Source organism: Hylobates moloch, unplaced genomic scaffold, assembly GCF_009828535.3.
Source record: "Hylobates moloch isolate HMO894 unplaced genomic scaffold, HMol_V3 SCAFFOLD_4, whole genome shotgun sequence".
NCBI lineage: Eukaryota > Metazoa > Chordata > Mammalia > Primates > Hylobatidae > Hylobates > Hylobates moloch.
In genome coordinates this window covers 6277525-6294717 of record NW_026652279.1, presented here as the reverse complement: position 1 = coordinate 6294717, position 17193 = coordinate 6277525, and the positions used below count along the sequence as shown (strand labels likewise).

General features: G+C 41.2%; 1 protein-coding gene and 1 long non-coding RNA gene across 2 annotated transcripts in view; one reads left to right on the top strand and one right to left on the bottom strand.

The window, feature by feature from the left end:
- Nucleotides 1-244: 244 nt before the first annotated feature.
- LOC116466627 (uncharacterized) lies at nucleotides 245-14234 on the bottom strand. The gene is made up of 4 exons (XR_004247612.2): nucleotides 14173-14234; nucleotides 11452-11505; nucleotides 7482-7604; nucleotides 245-3096 (listed from the first exon to the last, which is right to left on the bottom strand). It is a non-coding gene; the product is annotated as an uncharacterized LOC116466627 (long non-coding RNA).
- Nucleotides 2826-17193, top strand: part of PRICKLE2 (prickle planar cell polarity protein 2) — a 101762-nt gene continuing 87394 nt past the window's right edge. The window contains exon 1 of the mRNA XM_032149436.2: nucleotides 2826-3021. Coding sequence (XP_032005327.1) covers nucleotides 2878-3021 — 144 coding nt within the window. The 5' untranslated portion in view covers nucleotides 2826-2877. The remainder of the gene's footprint in view (nucleotides 3022-17193) is intronic.

Below are 17193 nucleotides of genomic sequence, written 5' to 3'. Positions count from 1 at the left end.
GTGGCTTCTTAGAAATGATTAAAAAACAAAAGCAACAGCAACAACAAAAAAATTAGACTTCATCGAAATTAAAAACTTTTGTGCTCAACAGATGTCATCAAGAAAGTGAAAAGACAGTCCACAAAATGGAAGAAAAAATGTTCCTATCATATATCTAATAAAGGACTTGTATCCAGAAAATATGTGAAGAACGCTTATAACTCAACAATTAGAACACAACCCAATGAAAAAAATGGTCTAAGGATTTGTATAGACATGTCTCTATTCTAAGAAGATACATAACACGCACATAAAAAGATATTCAACATCATTAGCCATTAGGGAAATGCAAATCAAAACCACAATTAAATACTGCTTTATACCCACTATAGTAGCTACAATAAAAGAAGACAGACAATAGCAAATGTGACAAGAATGTGGAGAAAATGGAACGCTCATTCATCAATGGTGGGAATGTACGAAGGTGCAGATATTTCGGACAACAATTTGGGAGTTCCTCAAAATGTTAAATCTAAAGTTGCCACATGACCTAGCAATTTCATTTCTAGGAATATACCCAAAAGAATTAAAAACTTTGGCCAGGCGTGGTGGCTCACGCCTGTAATCCTAGCACTTTGGGAGGCCAAGGTGGGCGGATCACGAGGTCAGGAGATCAAGACCATCCTGGCTAATACGGTGAAACCTGGTCTCTACTAAAAATACAAAAAATTAGCTAGGCATGGTGGCAGGCACCTGTAGTCCCAGCTACTCAGGAGACTGAGGCATGAGAATGGCATGAACCCAGGAGGTGGAGCTTGCAGTGAGCCGAGATCACGCCACTGCACTCCAGTCTGGGCGACAGAGCGAGACTCCATCTCAAAAAAAAAAAATTAAAAACATATATCTGACTGAGGGCAGTGGCTCACGCCTGTAATCCCAGCACTTTGGGAGGCCGATGCGGGTGGATCATGAGGTCAGGAGTTCAAGACCAGCCTGGCCAACATGGTGAAACCCCGTCTGTACTAAAAATACAAAAATTAGCTGGGTGTGATGGTGCGTGCCTGTAGTCCCAGCTACTCAGGAGGCTGAGGCAGGAGAAGTGCATGAACCTGGGAGGCCAGAGGTTGCAGTGAGCTGAGATGGCACCACTGCACTCCAGCCTGGGTGACAGAGCAAGACTCTCTCTCAAAAAAAAAAAAAAAAAAGCCAGGCGTGGTGGCATGCACCTGTGTGGTCCCAGCTACTTGGGAGGCTAAGACAGGAGGATCGCTTGAACCCAGGAGGTCAAGGCTGCAGTGAGCCATGATTGCATCACTGCACTCCATCCTGGGAAACAATGAGAACCTGTCTCGATAAACAAAACAAAACAAATATCCACACAAAAAATTATATATAAGTAATCAGAGCATCATTATTCATAAAAGCCATAGGTGAAAATAGTCCAAATGTCCACAACTGATCAATGAAAATGTGGTATATCTATACAATGGCATGTTATTCAACAATAAAAGGGAATGAAGGATTGATACATGCTATAACTTGGATTAACCTTGAAAAGTCATTCTGGGTGAAAGAAGCCAACTTCAAAAGAACCACATATTGTATGATTGCATTTATATGAAATGTCCAAAAGAGGCAAAACCATAGAGACAGAAAATAGATTAGTGGTTGTCAGAGCCTGGGGGCAGAGGGATATGGGAAATAACTGCCAATGCTCCTGGGGTGTCTTTTGGGGGGGGGATGAAAATTCCTGATGGTTCACAGCTCTGAATGTATTAAGAGTCCATGAATTGTACACTTTGAAATGGTGAGTTTTATGGTATGTACATTGTATCTTCACAAAGCTGTTATCAGAACCTTCAGGCACATCTGGGGATTAAAATTCTGGGCTCTTTTATCACCTTTATAAGGTGCTACTGAAACTAATAATTTTAAAAAGAGTGAACATGGAATAACTTATTTCCTTAAAATTTTCCTCCTCTATTCTTTTTTTTTCTCTTTTTATTTTATTGGTGGAAGCTAGAAATGCTTTTATGTTGCTGACATCAACATATTTATTGCTTCATCATTTCTGTAGCTATGGATAAGAGAACAGATGGTAACCTTAAAAGAGAAATGTTCAGTTTGGGAGATCTTTATCTTTGGCTGCTACCTTTTGAAATAATTCACATGCATGATCTTCTTGTATATAAAAAACCTCACCAACGTGGGGAAAATTTGGGTTTCTAATTAGAATTCCAAACCTACAGGGATCTTTAATGGAGGTGAAATTGTCTTTCCAATGAGATCTTAGGGCCAGATACGTTTCATGAGAAAAAATATGTATGTTTGCTCTTCTTCTTAAAGAACATTTTACGTGCATTTTTAAAACCATCTTCTCCATTTTCCGGGGCTTAGGAGCTTTTTATAAAAGCAGTATGTTGTCGGTATTTGTTAAATCTACAAGTGACATTTCTGGTCAACATATGTATTATGTATATTTAATTGCTATTACAGTGAAGGAAATTGTGGTCATGGGCCATATCTGGTGGTCTACTTAGTAAAATAAAAACTACATTACCATTCCTCTTGGGGTATTGATTTAGAAGAGAAGGCTGGGGTCCACATGTAAACACCCTTAGCATGCATACCTGGTGGCCTCTGACCTTTCATGCTGTTTTCACATGCGTGTACCACGCCCTCTGCAAAGACAGGCATGTTCTGGAACACTGCTCGCGATGCCTTTGCCTGATGCCCATTGCCGAGGAATGTGTTTATGGTTTGGGATCCAAGGGCTAGTGACTGGCAGGCTCTTGGGAAAAAAAAAAAAAAAAAAAGGTTTTTTCTTCTTTCTCACCTTATACCTTTACTGCCTGCAGGAAGATCTGCCTGCACTGCAAGTGTCCCCAGGAGGAGCACATGGTGACAGTGATGCCTCTGGAGATGGAGAAGACCATCAGCAAACTCATGTTTGACTTTCAAAGAAACTCGACCTCAGATGATGACTCAGGCTGTGCTTTGGAAGAGTATGCCTGGGTCCCGCCGGGTCTGAAGCCTGAACAGGTACCATTCTGGATGGGAGGGTGCTGGTGGTTTGGGTGTTTCACTTTGTCTTACTGGTCCTTCCTCATTCCAGTTCTGTAGGAAGAGTAGACTTTGCTGATTCAGAGAAGTGGCAGGGCTAAATATGTTGAAGATGCCAGGGGCCCCAGTGGAAAATGAGGAAGGGAAATGAAATTGAGCCAGGAGTGATCCGTTGCTAATTCATTCTGTGTTGTCATTATTAACTGTTACCAGGATTGTCTAGAAACGTCTCAGAGGTGTACCACATTTTTCTCAGTGACATACGGCCTCTTATATTTCTTGGTACTTAAAATTTTCTCCTCCACCAGCCCCATGTGATTTAAGAAGCTATTTTATAAGCTGGGTATTTTCATGATGTTTCCTGTGAGAATCTGAAGTGCCAGAATCTGAAGCATTTGACCACTGTCGACTTCCTCTGACACATAAAATTTCTTTCTCAGGACATCTTCTCTATGTCCGACAAAAACGTTTTAAAGTTTAAACAGCCCTTGAAATTTTTTTTTGTTTTATTTATTTATTTATTTGAGATGGCATCTCGCTCTGTCGCCCAGACTGGAGTGCAGTGGCGCGATCTTGGCTCACTGCAAGCTCTGCCTCCCGGCTTCACGCCATTCTCCTGCCTCAGCCTCCCGAGTAGCTGGGACTACAGGCACCTGCCACCACGCCCAGCTAATTTTTTTGTATTTTTAGTAGAGATGGGGTTTCACCATGTTAGCCAGGACGGTCTCGATCTCCTGGCCTCATGATCCACCCCTGTTGGCCTCCCAAAGTGCTGGGATTACAGGCGTGAGCCACCGCACCCGGCCGTCAGCCCTTGAAATTTTAACTTGGAAACTTTAGGTGTGATAATGCTTTTAGGGAAAATTCTTTTTTTTTTTTTTTTAGCTTTTTTTTTTAACTTTATTTTCAGTTCATGGGTACGTGTGCAAGTTTGTCACACAGGTAGACTGGTGTCATGGGAGTTTGTTGTACAGATTATTTCATCACCCAGATATTAGGCCTAGTACCCATTAGTTATTTTTCCTGACCATCTCCCTCCTCCCAGCCTTCATTCTCTGATAGGGCCCAGTGTGTGTTGTTCCCCACTACGTGTCCATGTGTTCTCATCATTTAGCTCCTACTGCATGAGAACTTGCAGTATTTGGTTTTGTTTCTCCATTAGTTTGCTAAGGGTAATGGCCTCCAACTCTATGCATGTTCCTCCAAAGGATATGATCTTGTACTTTTTTATGGCTGCATAGTATTCCATTGTGTATATGATTCTAATAGCTAGACTCTATAAGGAACTTAAACAAATTTACAAGAAAAACCAAACAACCCCATTAAAAAGCGGGCAAAGGACATGAACAGATACTTAAAGGAACGCTTATACATTGTTGGTGGGAGCATAAATGAGTTCAGCCATCGTGGAAGACAGTGTGACAATTCCTCAAAGACCTAAAAATATTAATACCATTTGACCCAGCAATCCCATTACTGGTTATATACCCAAAGGAATATAAATCATTCTATTATAAAGACACATGCACCCGTATGTTCATTGCAGCACTATTCATAATAGTAAAGACATGGTATGAACCTAAATGCCCATCAATGATAGACTGGATAGAGAAAATTATTTATAATAAAGGAGAACCCAAGAATTCACCCATAACTTAAGAGTAGTGATACTAATATAAACTCACTGATTAGCCATAGCTCATTTTCTTCTAATTTTGAAGTTGCAAATTGGCAGATGAAATCAGGGACACAGGCAGGATTTGTTTAGCCAGCAAGGTATTGTTTTAAAATTTAATTAGCTACTAATACTTCAAAATTAGAGATTTTTTCATGTAAAAGTTTATATTTATGTCTTGAAATTTTGAAGATCTGGAATCTCATTCCTGTAAGGATATAATTGGTTGGAGTTGAGTGATGGCCATTCCTTTTAGACAAAACAAAACTTGATTATACCAAATCATTCCCGTCTCTGCAAAGTCCTTTTTATTCTTTTGTGTTACCTTCCTGAAACCTACAGGCACTTCCATTTTGTGATCTCTGTTCTAATTCTCACTACAGGGGAGAAAATGTCTTAGAATAGAAACACTTCCAGAAAATAATCTCCATGAGAATTGAAGGCAATTCTCTGTTGGGTTATTAACAGGAAGAAATGAGTGCTTTCTCCCAGTTTGTAGGTTGAGGTTATATCTTCTGTTTTAGTAAAGATTTTAATATTAAATAATTAGTTTAAGAAGAATGAGAGTGTTTGATTGAGTTTAGACACTCAGAGAGGTAGTGGCTGACTGCATAACTTTGTTTGACATTGCCATTCTACCACCAGTACTTGAGAAGTGTGTTTTCATACCTAGATACGCCTGGGAGCTTGTTTCATTTTCTTGCTAACCTTATTTCCAACAACTTCTGCTTTAAGCAGCCCATCTTTCTTTTGTTTACCTGAAGGATGTTGCTTCTTGCTAAATTGGGCTCTGAATTTTCTAGAGTTAAGCTTTTGTCAGTTTCCTGCTTAAATAGAGTTTTCTCTAAGACCATTAAACGTCATTCTATGAAATGCAGATTCAGAGAAAACTTTCTACTCATATTGACCCAAGAAAAAAGACAATTGCAGAGGTAGGGTTTTGATTAAATTTATGATTTCAAAAGTGAGTGCTAATGGTATTTTTGGAGGTCCCTTGACTCATCCAAAATGAATGTCTTTGGGAAGCATAAATCTGAAATTTCTTCAATTTGTTTTGAAAGAAAATGATTAGTGCCATTGAACAAGTGGTTTGAATTATGTCAAATGAACGGGTAGTCCTATCTCTAATAATTCTGTTGTTCTTTGGATGGTTTTCCCTATTTCCTACACCTACTCAAATCTTTATGACACGAATGATTAGAAAAGGAAATAGCTCCGCAGAGAGAGAAAATCTTCTCAAGTTATTTTAAGAATTCTATAGCACCTAATAAAATATGCATCTATATTAATGGTGTTTGAAGGGGTCATACTGCATGTAAGAAATGGGCTTCAAATTTTTAAATTGGAAGATCTTTTAAAGTCTATTACGTATAGCACTGTTTTTGAATTTAAAGGTTTTTTTTTAGAAAGCTGTATGCTGTAAGAAAAAATTGAGTTCCTAAATGCCCTTCACTAATAAAAATTCTGATGTTTAATATCATATTAGCTGTCTGAGAAAGTCTGTTTTTATATCAAGAGAAATTATAGTGAGTGTAAAAATGCTTTGTCCTGGAGGCAAAAATATTAAAGACTAGTTAGGGTTGAGAGTAATGTACTTTTATTTTTGTTAGAAACCTTTCATTTCACTCCCAGGTCATAGGTTGGTAATATACCTTCAGGTGATACTCTTTATTATTTTATTTCTCCTGAGAAATGCCTTCAATTGAATATAATGCAAACGAAAGTCACCTCCCTTTTAGGGAAGTGTTCTTGAATATGGGCATTTAATTTCATAAAAATTCTCTAGCTGTAAAACCCAACCTTTTAAAAATAGTGGGAAAATAATAAATATAACAGACGATGCCAGAACGGAAAGGCATTTATCCTGTGATCTCTAATGACTGAACTGAAAACTAATCAGAGAAGTTGTTCAGATCCTTTGCCTCTGCTCACTCCAAATAAGGTGTTTAATGGTAGCAGAACAGAGGGCTGGAATCTGCCCCTAGTTGACCATCTGAAGTCTTTTTTAATTTTTTTTAATTTTTATTTTTTAAGAGACAGGGTTTTGCTGCCACCCAGGCTGGAGTGCAGTGGTACGATCATAGCTCACTGCAACCTTGAACTCCTGGGCTCAAGGGAATCCTCTTGCCTCAGTCCTAAGTAGCTGGGACTTCAGGCACATGCTGCCACACCCAGCTAATTTTTTTATTTTTTGTACAGAAGAGGGGGGGTCTCACTATGTTGCCCAGGCTGGTCTTGAACTCCTGACCTCAAGCAGTTCTCCCAAAGTGCTGAGATAACAGGATGGGCCACCACGCCTGGTCTGAAGACATTCTTAAGGCTTCAATTTCATTTCAAACTCAAACAGTGAATAGTGTATACCCTATCTCTTCGAGGTGCTAGGATGAAACATTTACAGTAGATAATATTAATATAAGAACTTAGAAAATAATTAACAAGCTATAAGAAGGGCAAATGGTGAAGAGGATTTCTCAGCCTCAGCACTATTGACATTTTGGACAGGATAATTCTTTTCTGTGGTGACTGTCCTCTGCATTGTGTAGGATGCTTAGCAGCATCCCTGGCCTCTACCCACTAGATACCAAAAGCACTTCCCATTTGAGGCAACCAAACATGTCTCCAGACATTACTCAATGTTCCTGGGGAATAGGAGAACCACTGGGTGAAAGTGATGTTAAAAACTGGAGGATATCTCAGCAGAATTCTGGCCCAATCAAGATAAAAAAGGATGACTCAATTTACCAAGTATTTATTGAGCACCTACCATGCTCTAGTTCCAGCTTACAACAGTTGCTGCCTTGTAATATGGTCGAATATTCAGCAGAGTGAAAAAGTGGGGATCCCACGCTGCTTGAGGAGATCCCTGAGGCAGATCCTGCCATCTTCACTAAATCAAAATGAGAACTGGAACTGCATGACCAGCTGGCCGTGGAGAGTCACCTTTTTGTTCTCTGAACCAAAAATAACTTTTTCATCTTTTATAAAAGGAAGACTTGTTCATTAAAAGAGAAAAGAAAAAAATGTGAGACATCCAGGAAAGCAAATGAAAATCACTCATAATTCCACCAACCAAGGAAAATTGTGTTTCAACCTTTTTGCCTGTGTATTAGTCTGTTTTCACACTACTGATAAAGAGATACCCAAGAATGGACAATTTACGAAAGAAAGAGGTTTAACTGGACTTACAGTTCCACATGGCTGGGGAGGCCTCACAATGATGGCAGAAAGCAAGGAGAAACAAGTCATGTCTTACATGGATGGCAGCAAGCAAAGAGAGCTTGTGCAGGAAAACTCCCCCTTATAGTAACCATCAGATCTCGTGAGACTTACTATCACAAGGCCATCATGGGAAAGACCTGCCCCTATGATTCAGTTACCTCCCACTCGGTACCTCTCACAACACATGGGAATTCAAGATGAGATTTGGGTGGGGACACAGCCAAACCATATCAGCCTGTATATTCAAGTTTCTATGTGTGTAGAAGTATATTTCTGCTTTGATTTGGACAAAAATGTGATGATGCTCTCCACTTATCCTGAGCTGTCTTTTCTAGGCCATATATTGTGAACATTTTTCTGCATCAGTATATTTTGATCTGGATTATCCTTTGTAATGGTTCGATAGTTTTCTGTTGGTAGGTTGTAACCTGGAGTGATACCACTACCTCTAGAGGGCATTCGGAAATGTATGTTTGGGAGAGGGCAATTACTGTCTAAATGACTAGAGGACTCCACTAGCCTATGCATGGGGCCTTGAGATGCTAAGCATCCCAAAAAGTACCAGATGATCCTGCGCAAAGGAGAATGGACCCATCCCAAATGCTAAGAGTACCATCATTGAGCACCATGGAGCTGAGGGTTTAGTTTTGACCACTTGCATTTATTGGTGGCTTTCCTCTATATTACAAGACAGCAGCAGCTAACCTTATGCATTTTATACATGTGCCTGCTCCTCTCCATAAGCTTAGTTTCTGGAGGTGTAGTGGTCATGTGTAAGCTTCTCTAAGGTTTTAGATTCATGATGCTACACCACCCTCCAGGAAGGGCATAACTGGTGTGTCCTGTGGGTGGATAGTTTTCATTGGATGCCTGTGGATTTTATATTAGTTCTCCTCCTTGCTGCTCCATGAAACTCTGAAGAGGCCATCAGATTGCTTCTCCTGAGTGGATGTCTTTTTCATTGATGTTTTGGATACTCCCAAGTGTTCATGGAGGGTTCTCAAATATGAATATCTCCAAAGGTTAGTAATTTTACCTTGACCATAACTATGTTTTAGCACAGAATAAGTTGCAATTAGATTCATCATCCAGAACACTCAACTTTCACTTCAAACTGTCGCAGGAAGGATGAAGAGTAGATACCAGGTGTGATTGCCTAGTTTTTGGCTTTCCAAAGCATTGTCTCGTAAGTGGTAAAATAGAACGTCCAGTACTACCCAGAGACAGGGGTATGAATTAGTTGGATTTGAGCCCTGTAAAGCTATAAAATATCTCTTTTGAGAGTGTATAAAATTCTTTATTTGGCTTTTATTTTAGTGACTATTACTCATCCATCAGGTGTCAGATTAAATGTATCTCCTCAAAGAACTACTTTGGCTAGCCCCTAATTCAAGATTAGGTTCTCTGTTACATGCTTTGTAGCAAACCCAGCAATTTTTGTTATTAACACTTAGAAAACTTGTAATTAGATACTTATTGGTATAGTTATTTGTTTAATGTTTGGCTTCCCTACTTTCCTTTAAGGTCCAGGAGGGCAGGAATCTTGCATGCTTTGTTGTTTAGGAATCCTCCCAGCACCTGGCACAGTGCCTGACACATGGCCAGCACCCAGCAAACATTTGTTAAGAGATAGGCCGACGACAGGGGTCCTCTGTAGAAGCAGAAATGTTCAGGTCGCATCACACTGAAGAGATAAAAGCCTGTGGCATTATTTTCGACATAAAGGATTATTCCATATCAATTATTTCTGTTCCCTCAGCTGCTCCTAAAGATTTGTATTCTAAGCAGATTCCCCTAACCATCCCAACTGCTTCAGAGTTTGCTTAGGTTGTGAAAGGCCAGAGAGGGTGACATCTTGCCAAGGGCTGCACTTAGCAAACCTGAGGCAGCTCCACCAGCTCCAAGTCTCTGGGTCTGGAGCAGGGTGGAAGGAGCAGTGGGTCTGGCAGAAGCCCACTGTGTATCCAAACCCAGGCACCATTTATGTCCCAATCCGAATCTCAGGAGCCCAGTGGGAGCCATGGCATGAGGAGGAAACAGCACGGTCCAGCGGGAAGAGCCTTGCTGCTGGAATCAGGCAAATCTCTCTACTACTCCACCACTTTCTGACCACAGTAAAGTTGTTAAATCTCTGGGACCCTCAGTTTCCTCTTGATGAAGATGACAATGATGATGGAAAAGTTATTAAACTCTCATTGAACACTTGCTATGGACCCACCATCCTTTTTAACACTTTGCATGTGTTATCTCGTTTAATACTCAACCGACCTTATTTAGTCATTACTCTTCCTGTCTTCACTGTAGGGTGAGTGAAGCAAGGCTCAGAGAAGTTAAATAACTTGCCCAAGATCACACAGCTAGTGAGTAGCAGAGACAGATACAATCTCAGACAACCTGACTTTGGAGCCGGTACTATTAGACCTGGAGATCACAGGGCTGATCTGGCCACGGATGAGAGAGTGCTTATAATGCTCCTGGCCCTCTGTCTGCACATAGAAGTTGCTCAATACGTCAGTTGTTTCCTTCCCACCTTTCTTGTGAAATAGTATAGTGTGTGACTAACTAATGACTATTGCCCTGAGCCAGCTCAAAGAGGAGCAGAAGGAACGTTTGGCTTCCGCGAAAGAGGAAGGTTACATGGAGATGGAGAAGGCGGGTTAAGCATAGGGTCTGTAGGAATCCTAGAGTCCTTCTCAGCCTTCTCAAAAGGTTTTCATAAAGTAGTTTTGAATTCTGCCAATATGGGAAGCTTTCTGTTTCCCAGGCCTTCTGCTGCGGGATTGTTATAAAGATACAAGTTTGTCCCAGTGAAGTTCTCTGCCTCTGTGGAGCCTGAAGAAGTTATTCAGGGCCCCAGATGGAGCCTCTTGATTCTGAATTCTCTAATGCCCCAAGCAGGCTTTGGGACTATCTGCTGAAGTACTGAGCTCTGCCACCCACCTTCCTTGGTGCCTGAGATCTCCTGTAACATCACAGTCCTCAGACCTGGGAGGAATGAGTCCTTGGGGAATTTTCTGTAGGCTTCTCAGAGTGCAAAGGGAGTCTTCCCACAAAGAATATTCTACACATCTCCCTTAGGGGATCAACAGGTCAGCAGGGGCTCCTTGATTTGGCCTCTGTGCCAGTTGGAACCTTGTTAGTACCTGTCTCTAATGGTTTGGCTATGGGCTTCTTGGCAGCATTCCGCTTGATTTTCCCTGTGAGAGTCCAAGGAATGAATGAGAGAGCATGCTAGAAAATTGGGTGAAAAGGAAATGGTCATTGGGCTTTTTTTGTTCACTCATTCACCTATTTAAGGATATTTATTTTATACCTACTATGTGTCAGGCAGTGTTCTGGGCACTGGGGACAAAACAATAAACAAGAGACTTAAGGTTTCTGCTGCACTGCAGTTATGTGAAGAGTAAAGACAAATAATTAGAAAACAAATAAATAAGATAATTTCAGGTTGTGATTTTTTTAGAAAAACATAGTGATATTAAGAATAGGGATGTAAATATTTAGAAAACTCTTACATGTGTCAGATATTTTCCTGGGTGCTTTACAAGTTGCTTCTCACTTAATGTATCCTATAAAAACAAAACAAAACAAAAATAAACAGCTTCTGAGATCATTGATGTGAAGCAGGGTGCTGGGGGGATTGGCTGATTTAGCCTGATGGGTCAGGTCCGGCATCTCTGGGGAGGCAGTATTTGAGCTGCTACTGAAGAAGCCTACTATGCAGAGATCTCATTTGTTACAGAAGTTAATGTATTCATTTGAGTGAAACTCAGAAGTGAAATAAAATCAGTACCAACTTTGTGCACAAAGAATTTGGGGAGAATGTTGGAAGACTGGGGAGAAATGAATGGAGCCCATGCAGTGCTCAGTGCTTGCCAAGACACCCCTGGACATGAAGGCGGGACAGTCCTACTACCTTGCTTGCCCCTGGGAAATTGGAGGCGCTTGATCATCCATCCCCTTGATGTTTCTGCCCCAAGTGCAGATAGGGCAACAGAGAGTCCCCATTTGACTACAGAGGTAACATCTTCCATATGTTAAATTCATAGCTAGTACTCTACTTACATTTATTTATGTCCGTACTACCTTCCAAAATGTGAGTCTGTTAGAGACGGACATTGTCTTATTCACCACTCTATGCTCAGTACCAAAAATAATGCTGGGCACATACTAGCCATTTAATAAACAGGGTTTGCATGAATAAACAATCCCATTTAATCCTTGGTACAAAATCTTCTATTTCTCCGTTGAAATCATTGAGGTTCACAGGATCAGAAACTTGACCAAGATGCCACAGTCAGCGAGGGACAAAGACGGGACTTAAACTGGCCATTTGTCTGATTCCGGTGCCGTGCAGGCTCTTTCTTCTCCACCCTTTCCTCATGCACAGTGAAGAGCGTGCACATTGCTCCACTCGGGGAATCAGATCCAAGAGAGCAGACTTGGTGTGAGTTGGAGGAGGGGAGCAGCATGAGTCACACAGGCTCTTTCATTCTTAGGGATGGGAAATTTCTCCTAATCTGAGGTTGACCTTGGTGACTAAGGAATTCATCTTTTCCCCACCTCCAGTTTCCCCACCACTGCAGGAAGCAGCATGGCATTGCTTCAAAGATTTGTTTCCCTATCGACAAATCTCTGTTTATCCTTATCTCTTCTCACTCTCTTACCCTGGCTTTACTGTACTTCCTCCAGGGGCTCTCATGTTACTGGTACAGACAGCGTCACGTACCTGGGCACTCAATAGTGGCATTCATTCAGCAAATATTTATTGACTGCCAACTGTATGCCAAGTACTTTCCTAGGCACTAGGGGACAGCTGTGAATAGAAAAACAAGTACTTCTGCCTTTGTGGAGCTGACAGACAACTTAATAGCTGAATAACAAGACACATTCAGAGACTGATGTCTATTAACAAAGCAATAAGAAAGGGAGATATGATCTAGAGCAAGGAGTTGACAGGCTTTGTCTGTAAAGATCTAGATAGTAAATATAGGCTTCATGGATTATACATTCTCAGTGGCAAATACCCAACTCTGATGTTGTAATATGAAAGCAGGCATGGACAATAGGTGAACAAATGGGCATGGCCATGTGACAATAAAACTTTACTTACAAAAACAGGAAGGGGGACTGATTTGAAACACAGACCCCTGATTTAGAGAATCTATCTACTTTATATTGGATGGCTAAGAAAAGTCTCTCTGCAGAAGTGACATTTGAGCGGGGTCGTTACATGGAATGATGGCTTGATTACGCAGATTTGGTCTGCCTCGTCCGGTGATTTTCAAAATGAGGTTCCCAGACCAGTGGCACTAGTATCACTGGGGAACGTGTTAAATGTAGACTCTTGGGACTTGCCCCAGACCAAATAAACCAGAACTCTGAAGATGGAGCCCAGCAATCTGTTTCAAGAGAGCTTTTAGGTGTTTCTCATGCATGACAAAGCTTGAGAGCCATTACTGTTGGCTAATGGAAAAGCCACATTGCGAGGAATAGATGAGGCCACATCTTGACTCTGTCACTTAACTCTGTAACCTTGGGCATCTCGAGCATCAGTTTTCTTAGCTGTAACATGGGGATGCTTCTGCCCAAGTCTAAAGTAGCTAACAGAGAAGAAGTGAATTCATCTTTGTAAGGATCCTAGGAGAAAGCCGACACAAAATAGGTCCTCAGCAAATGGTAGCTGTTGTCCCCATCAGAATCATTATTTGAATCTTCAAGACACTGAAGCAGATTTGCGTGCAGATACTGATGAAGGGTGTGCTCCAGAAGCTACCTGATCCCATTCCTGTCTTTTTGCCTTTTACTGGCATGCCCTGGATATCACCCAAATACAAGGCTGATTGTTAAAGGAAAACTCAAGATGCTTTTAAAAGTCTTTCACTGGCCCTGTTTCTTCAGCTCCCTTTCTGGCCTGTTAACCTAGAGCATGCGCTGATCCTTTTCACTGCAGGACCATGAATTATACAGCTGTGACTCACCACCATCCGGCTGGGGCCACAGTGCCAGGCGTCCAGCTTTACCGTTAGCTTTCAGGCTACTGACAGTTTGCTCTTTTATGTGTGAAGTTATTTATACCAGGAGGGACAAAGGCTGGCAGATGCTGGGGGAAGGGAGAGAAGAATGACAAAACGGTTCATCTCCCAAGGTCTGCTGGGTGGTTTTGCCTTATAGGAAAGGAATGCGCAATCTAATAGCCCTTCTAAAACCCCCATAAAAACCATCATTAGACTCACCAGCCATTTGCAGAGTGTTGTCTTTATTTCATTACTCCATCAGCACATGCTGAGATCAAAATGGAATTTCATGGTACAGGAAGATGCATGTCTCTCCAACTGAATTGGATTAAATTCCCCCTAAGCTGCATCTCCTAGTTAGCCTTCACTGTCACTGACCTCGGTGTTTTCAATGCAGTTCGAGAGATGAGTTGGGAAGGGAGGGAAGAAGGGGGCAGGGCAGGAGGAGGCTTCAAAGCAGTCCACCTCACTCTTCTCGGGAAGGTAGTCACATGAACAATGCTGTATTTATCTTGGCTCCAGAAATACACTGATGTCATCAGATGGCAATGGGAAATATGCCTGTGTGTGCAGCTTTCAATAAAACTGCCTGTTAATAAACTTGTTTTCAATGGAGCTGTCAGAGTTGGGACTAGAACCCGGGTTCCCAGGCTTTAGGGCCTCTGCCAGATGAAGTCAGCAGCAACATGGCCAGATTCCACCAGCAGGGACTTGTCAAGGCTCGCATGCAGATTATGAGGCCTGGAGAGGCCAAGGCTCATTTGCAAATACAGGAAGAGAGACCTGCAATTGGAGTTCTAGCTTTCAAGACAGATATCTCCAACCTTTACAGAAAATTCACTCTGGGGTCCTAAAGATTCAGACTTGGCCCCTTACTTAGACTTCCTGCATAAATTCACAGCTGTACACCCTTTCTGCTGGCTGGGCAGTCTACACTGTAGCCTGGTGTGAGAGTTGTTGTAGTATCAAGATGATCTCCTCTGCCTTATGACGCAGGAGATATTTTGAGTAATTTCATGGGATGATTGGATTAATCCACCACCAAATCAGCAAGTAACTAACTTCCTTCCTCAGTCTATTTATCTGCCTGTGCATTCATTTATTCATTCATTTGTGCATTCAGCCATTTATTAGTTCAACAGTTGTTTATTAAGTACCCATATGTGCAAGCTGTTACTATAGGTGTGATTTCAATATAGCAGTTTTCCAGGTCCAATCAAAAACTGGAGCTTTCCAACCCCAGTCTTTATATGTTGCTTTAGGTGGCCTGGAGCCATACACAGGTAGATGTACAAAGTGTCTCACGGAAGACCCATGCAGGCATCAGACTTTGTGCTGGCCTCCGATAACTTCTGTCTTTTGAACAGCTATCCTTCTGGGCTCATAAGTGTTTGAGAGTCTAAGCTTTGATGATAACTAGCTCTGTGTTCAAATTTTAGCTGTGCTGCTTTCCAACATTGGCCAAGTTAATTCACCTTCCCAAACTTTCATCTCATCTTCTGAAAAATAAGGATGTCAGTACTTAACTACAGCATTGTTGTGCGAATTAAATGAAACAATGCTTTAAACATTTGGGGTTTTTAAAGTGGCTGCTCTTAGTTTTCTTTTCCATAGTCAAAAACTGGAAATAACTCAAAAGTCTATCCACAGGTAAATGGATAAACATATTGTATTATATCCATGTAGTATACTACTACTTTACAGTAAAAGTGAATGAACTGTTGATCTATGCAAAGTGAATCAGAGTCTGAGAATCATTATTCCAAATGAAAGAAGCCAGGCAAAATAGTATACACTATGTGATTTCACTTATATAAAACTCTAGAAAATACAAACTAATTTATAGTGACAGAAAGCAGATCAGTGCTTACTTGGGGATGGGGAAATGAGAGGGAGGAACGACAGAAGGATCGAGGAGAGTTCTGGGGGTGATAGGTACATTTGCTATCTTGATTATGTTGATGCTTTCATGGGTATATACATATGTTGAAACTTACCAAATTGTATACTTACATGTGATTTATTATATGTTGATACCTCGATAAAGTGATTGAATAAATGAATGAATGAAGTTACTCTTTAGCAAACAGGAAGGCAAACTTCCTCCCATGCCAATGGTGGAGACTTCCTAAGTTTTCATCAATTGCCTCAGGGAGTAGCTAAGTCTTTTGCCAAGCTTTTGTCAGAAAGAACTGCTCAGTATTAATCATGCACAATGAAAAGGAGATTTGGAGTAGAAACTCATCAACATCCAGATGGATGGCACAAAAAAATGAGTTCCACAGATTGGCTCATTTCATAATCTCTGAGCTCCCAAGGACAGTGACTAACACGTAGTTGGCACTCAGTAAATAGTGGTGGTAGTTGTTATTGCTATGGCAATTATTAGAGTGGTACAAAAGTAATTGCTGTTTTTGCCATTACTTTTATCAGATAATCTAGCTTGGGGACTGACTTTTTCTAATTCTTAGTTGGGAAGGCTGTCTTTTCCTAACTTACTGAAAGATACCCAAAATTCTAGCAGCAACCTAAGGGGGTCTGTAAACATTAACTTCCCTACAATCCTGGGGTCCTGAGAAACCTTTCTGACTCTTGCCAAAGGGTGTTAGGAAAAAAGAGGTGGTGTCTCCATCCTCACTGGATCCGGGGTTTGGTGAGAGGGTGATAATTCCCTCAGGGTTGATGGTCAAAATTGTGAACACTTAATCTCTGTATGTTCCCAAGGACAATATCCAACATGTAGGCCCTAACATTTGGGCTTTTATTATAGTCTCCTTTCTCTTCCATCATTCTGTAAATTATTGCAAGAATCATAGCCTTAGAGAGGCAACCAGGGAAAAAAGCTGCAGTGCCAACCAAGTAAGTTTGCCAACCACTTAGCAATTCTATGTGTGTTCAGAGAGAAGGTCAAATGGCATGGACAAATTTGAGGTTGGGCTTGAACATAGTTTTGAAACATCCATCTTCTTTTGTGCCCCATTGCTGTGTGGATAGTCAAGAATTCATCTGGATGGTGAATATGCCATGAGAAACAGCTCTTCTCGCCTGGAACAGTGACTCATACCTGTAATCCAAGCTACTTGGAGCCTGAGACAGGAGGATCACTTGAGTGATGGCTTGAGTCTAGGAGTTTGAAACCAGCCTGGGCAGCACAGCAAGATTACATCTCAAATTTTTTTTTTAAATCAGTCAGTCATTGGTGTGGGCCTGTAGCCCCAGCTATTCAGGAGGCTGAAGCTG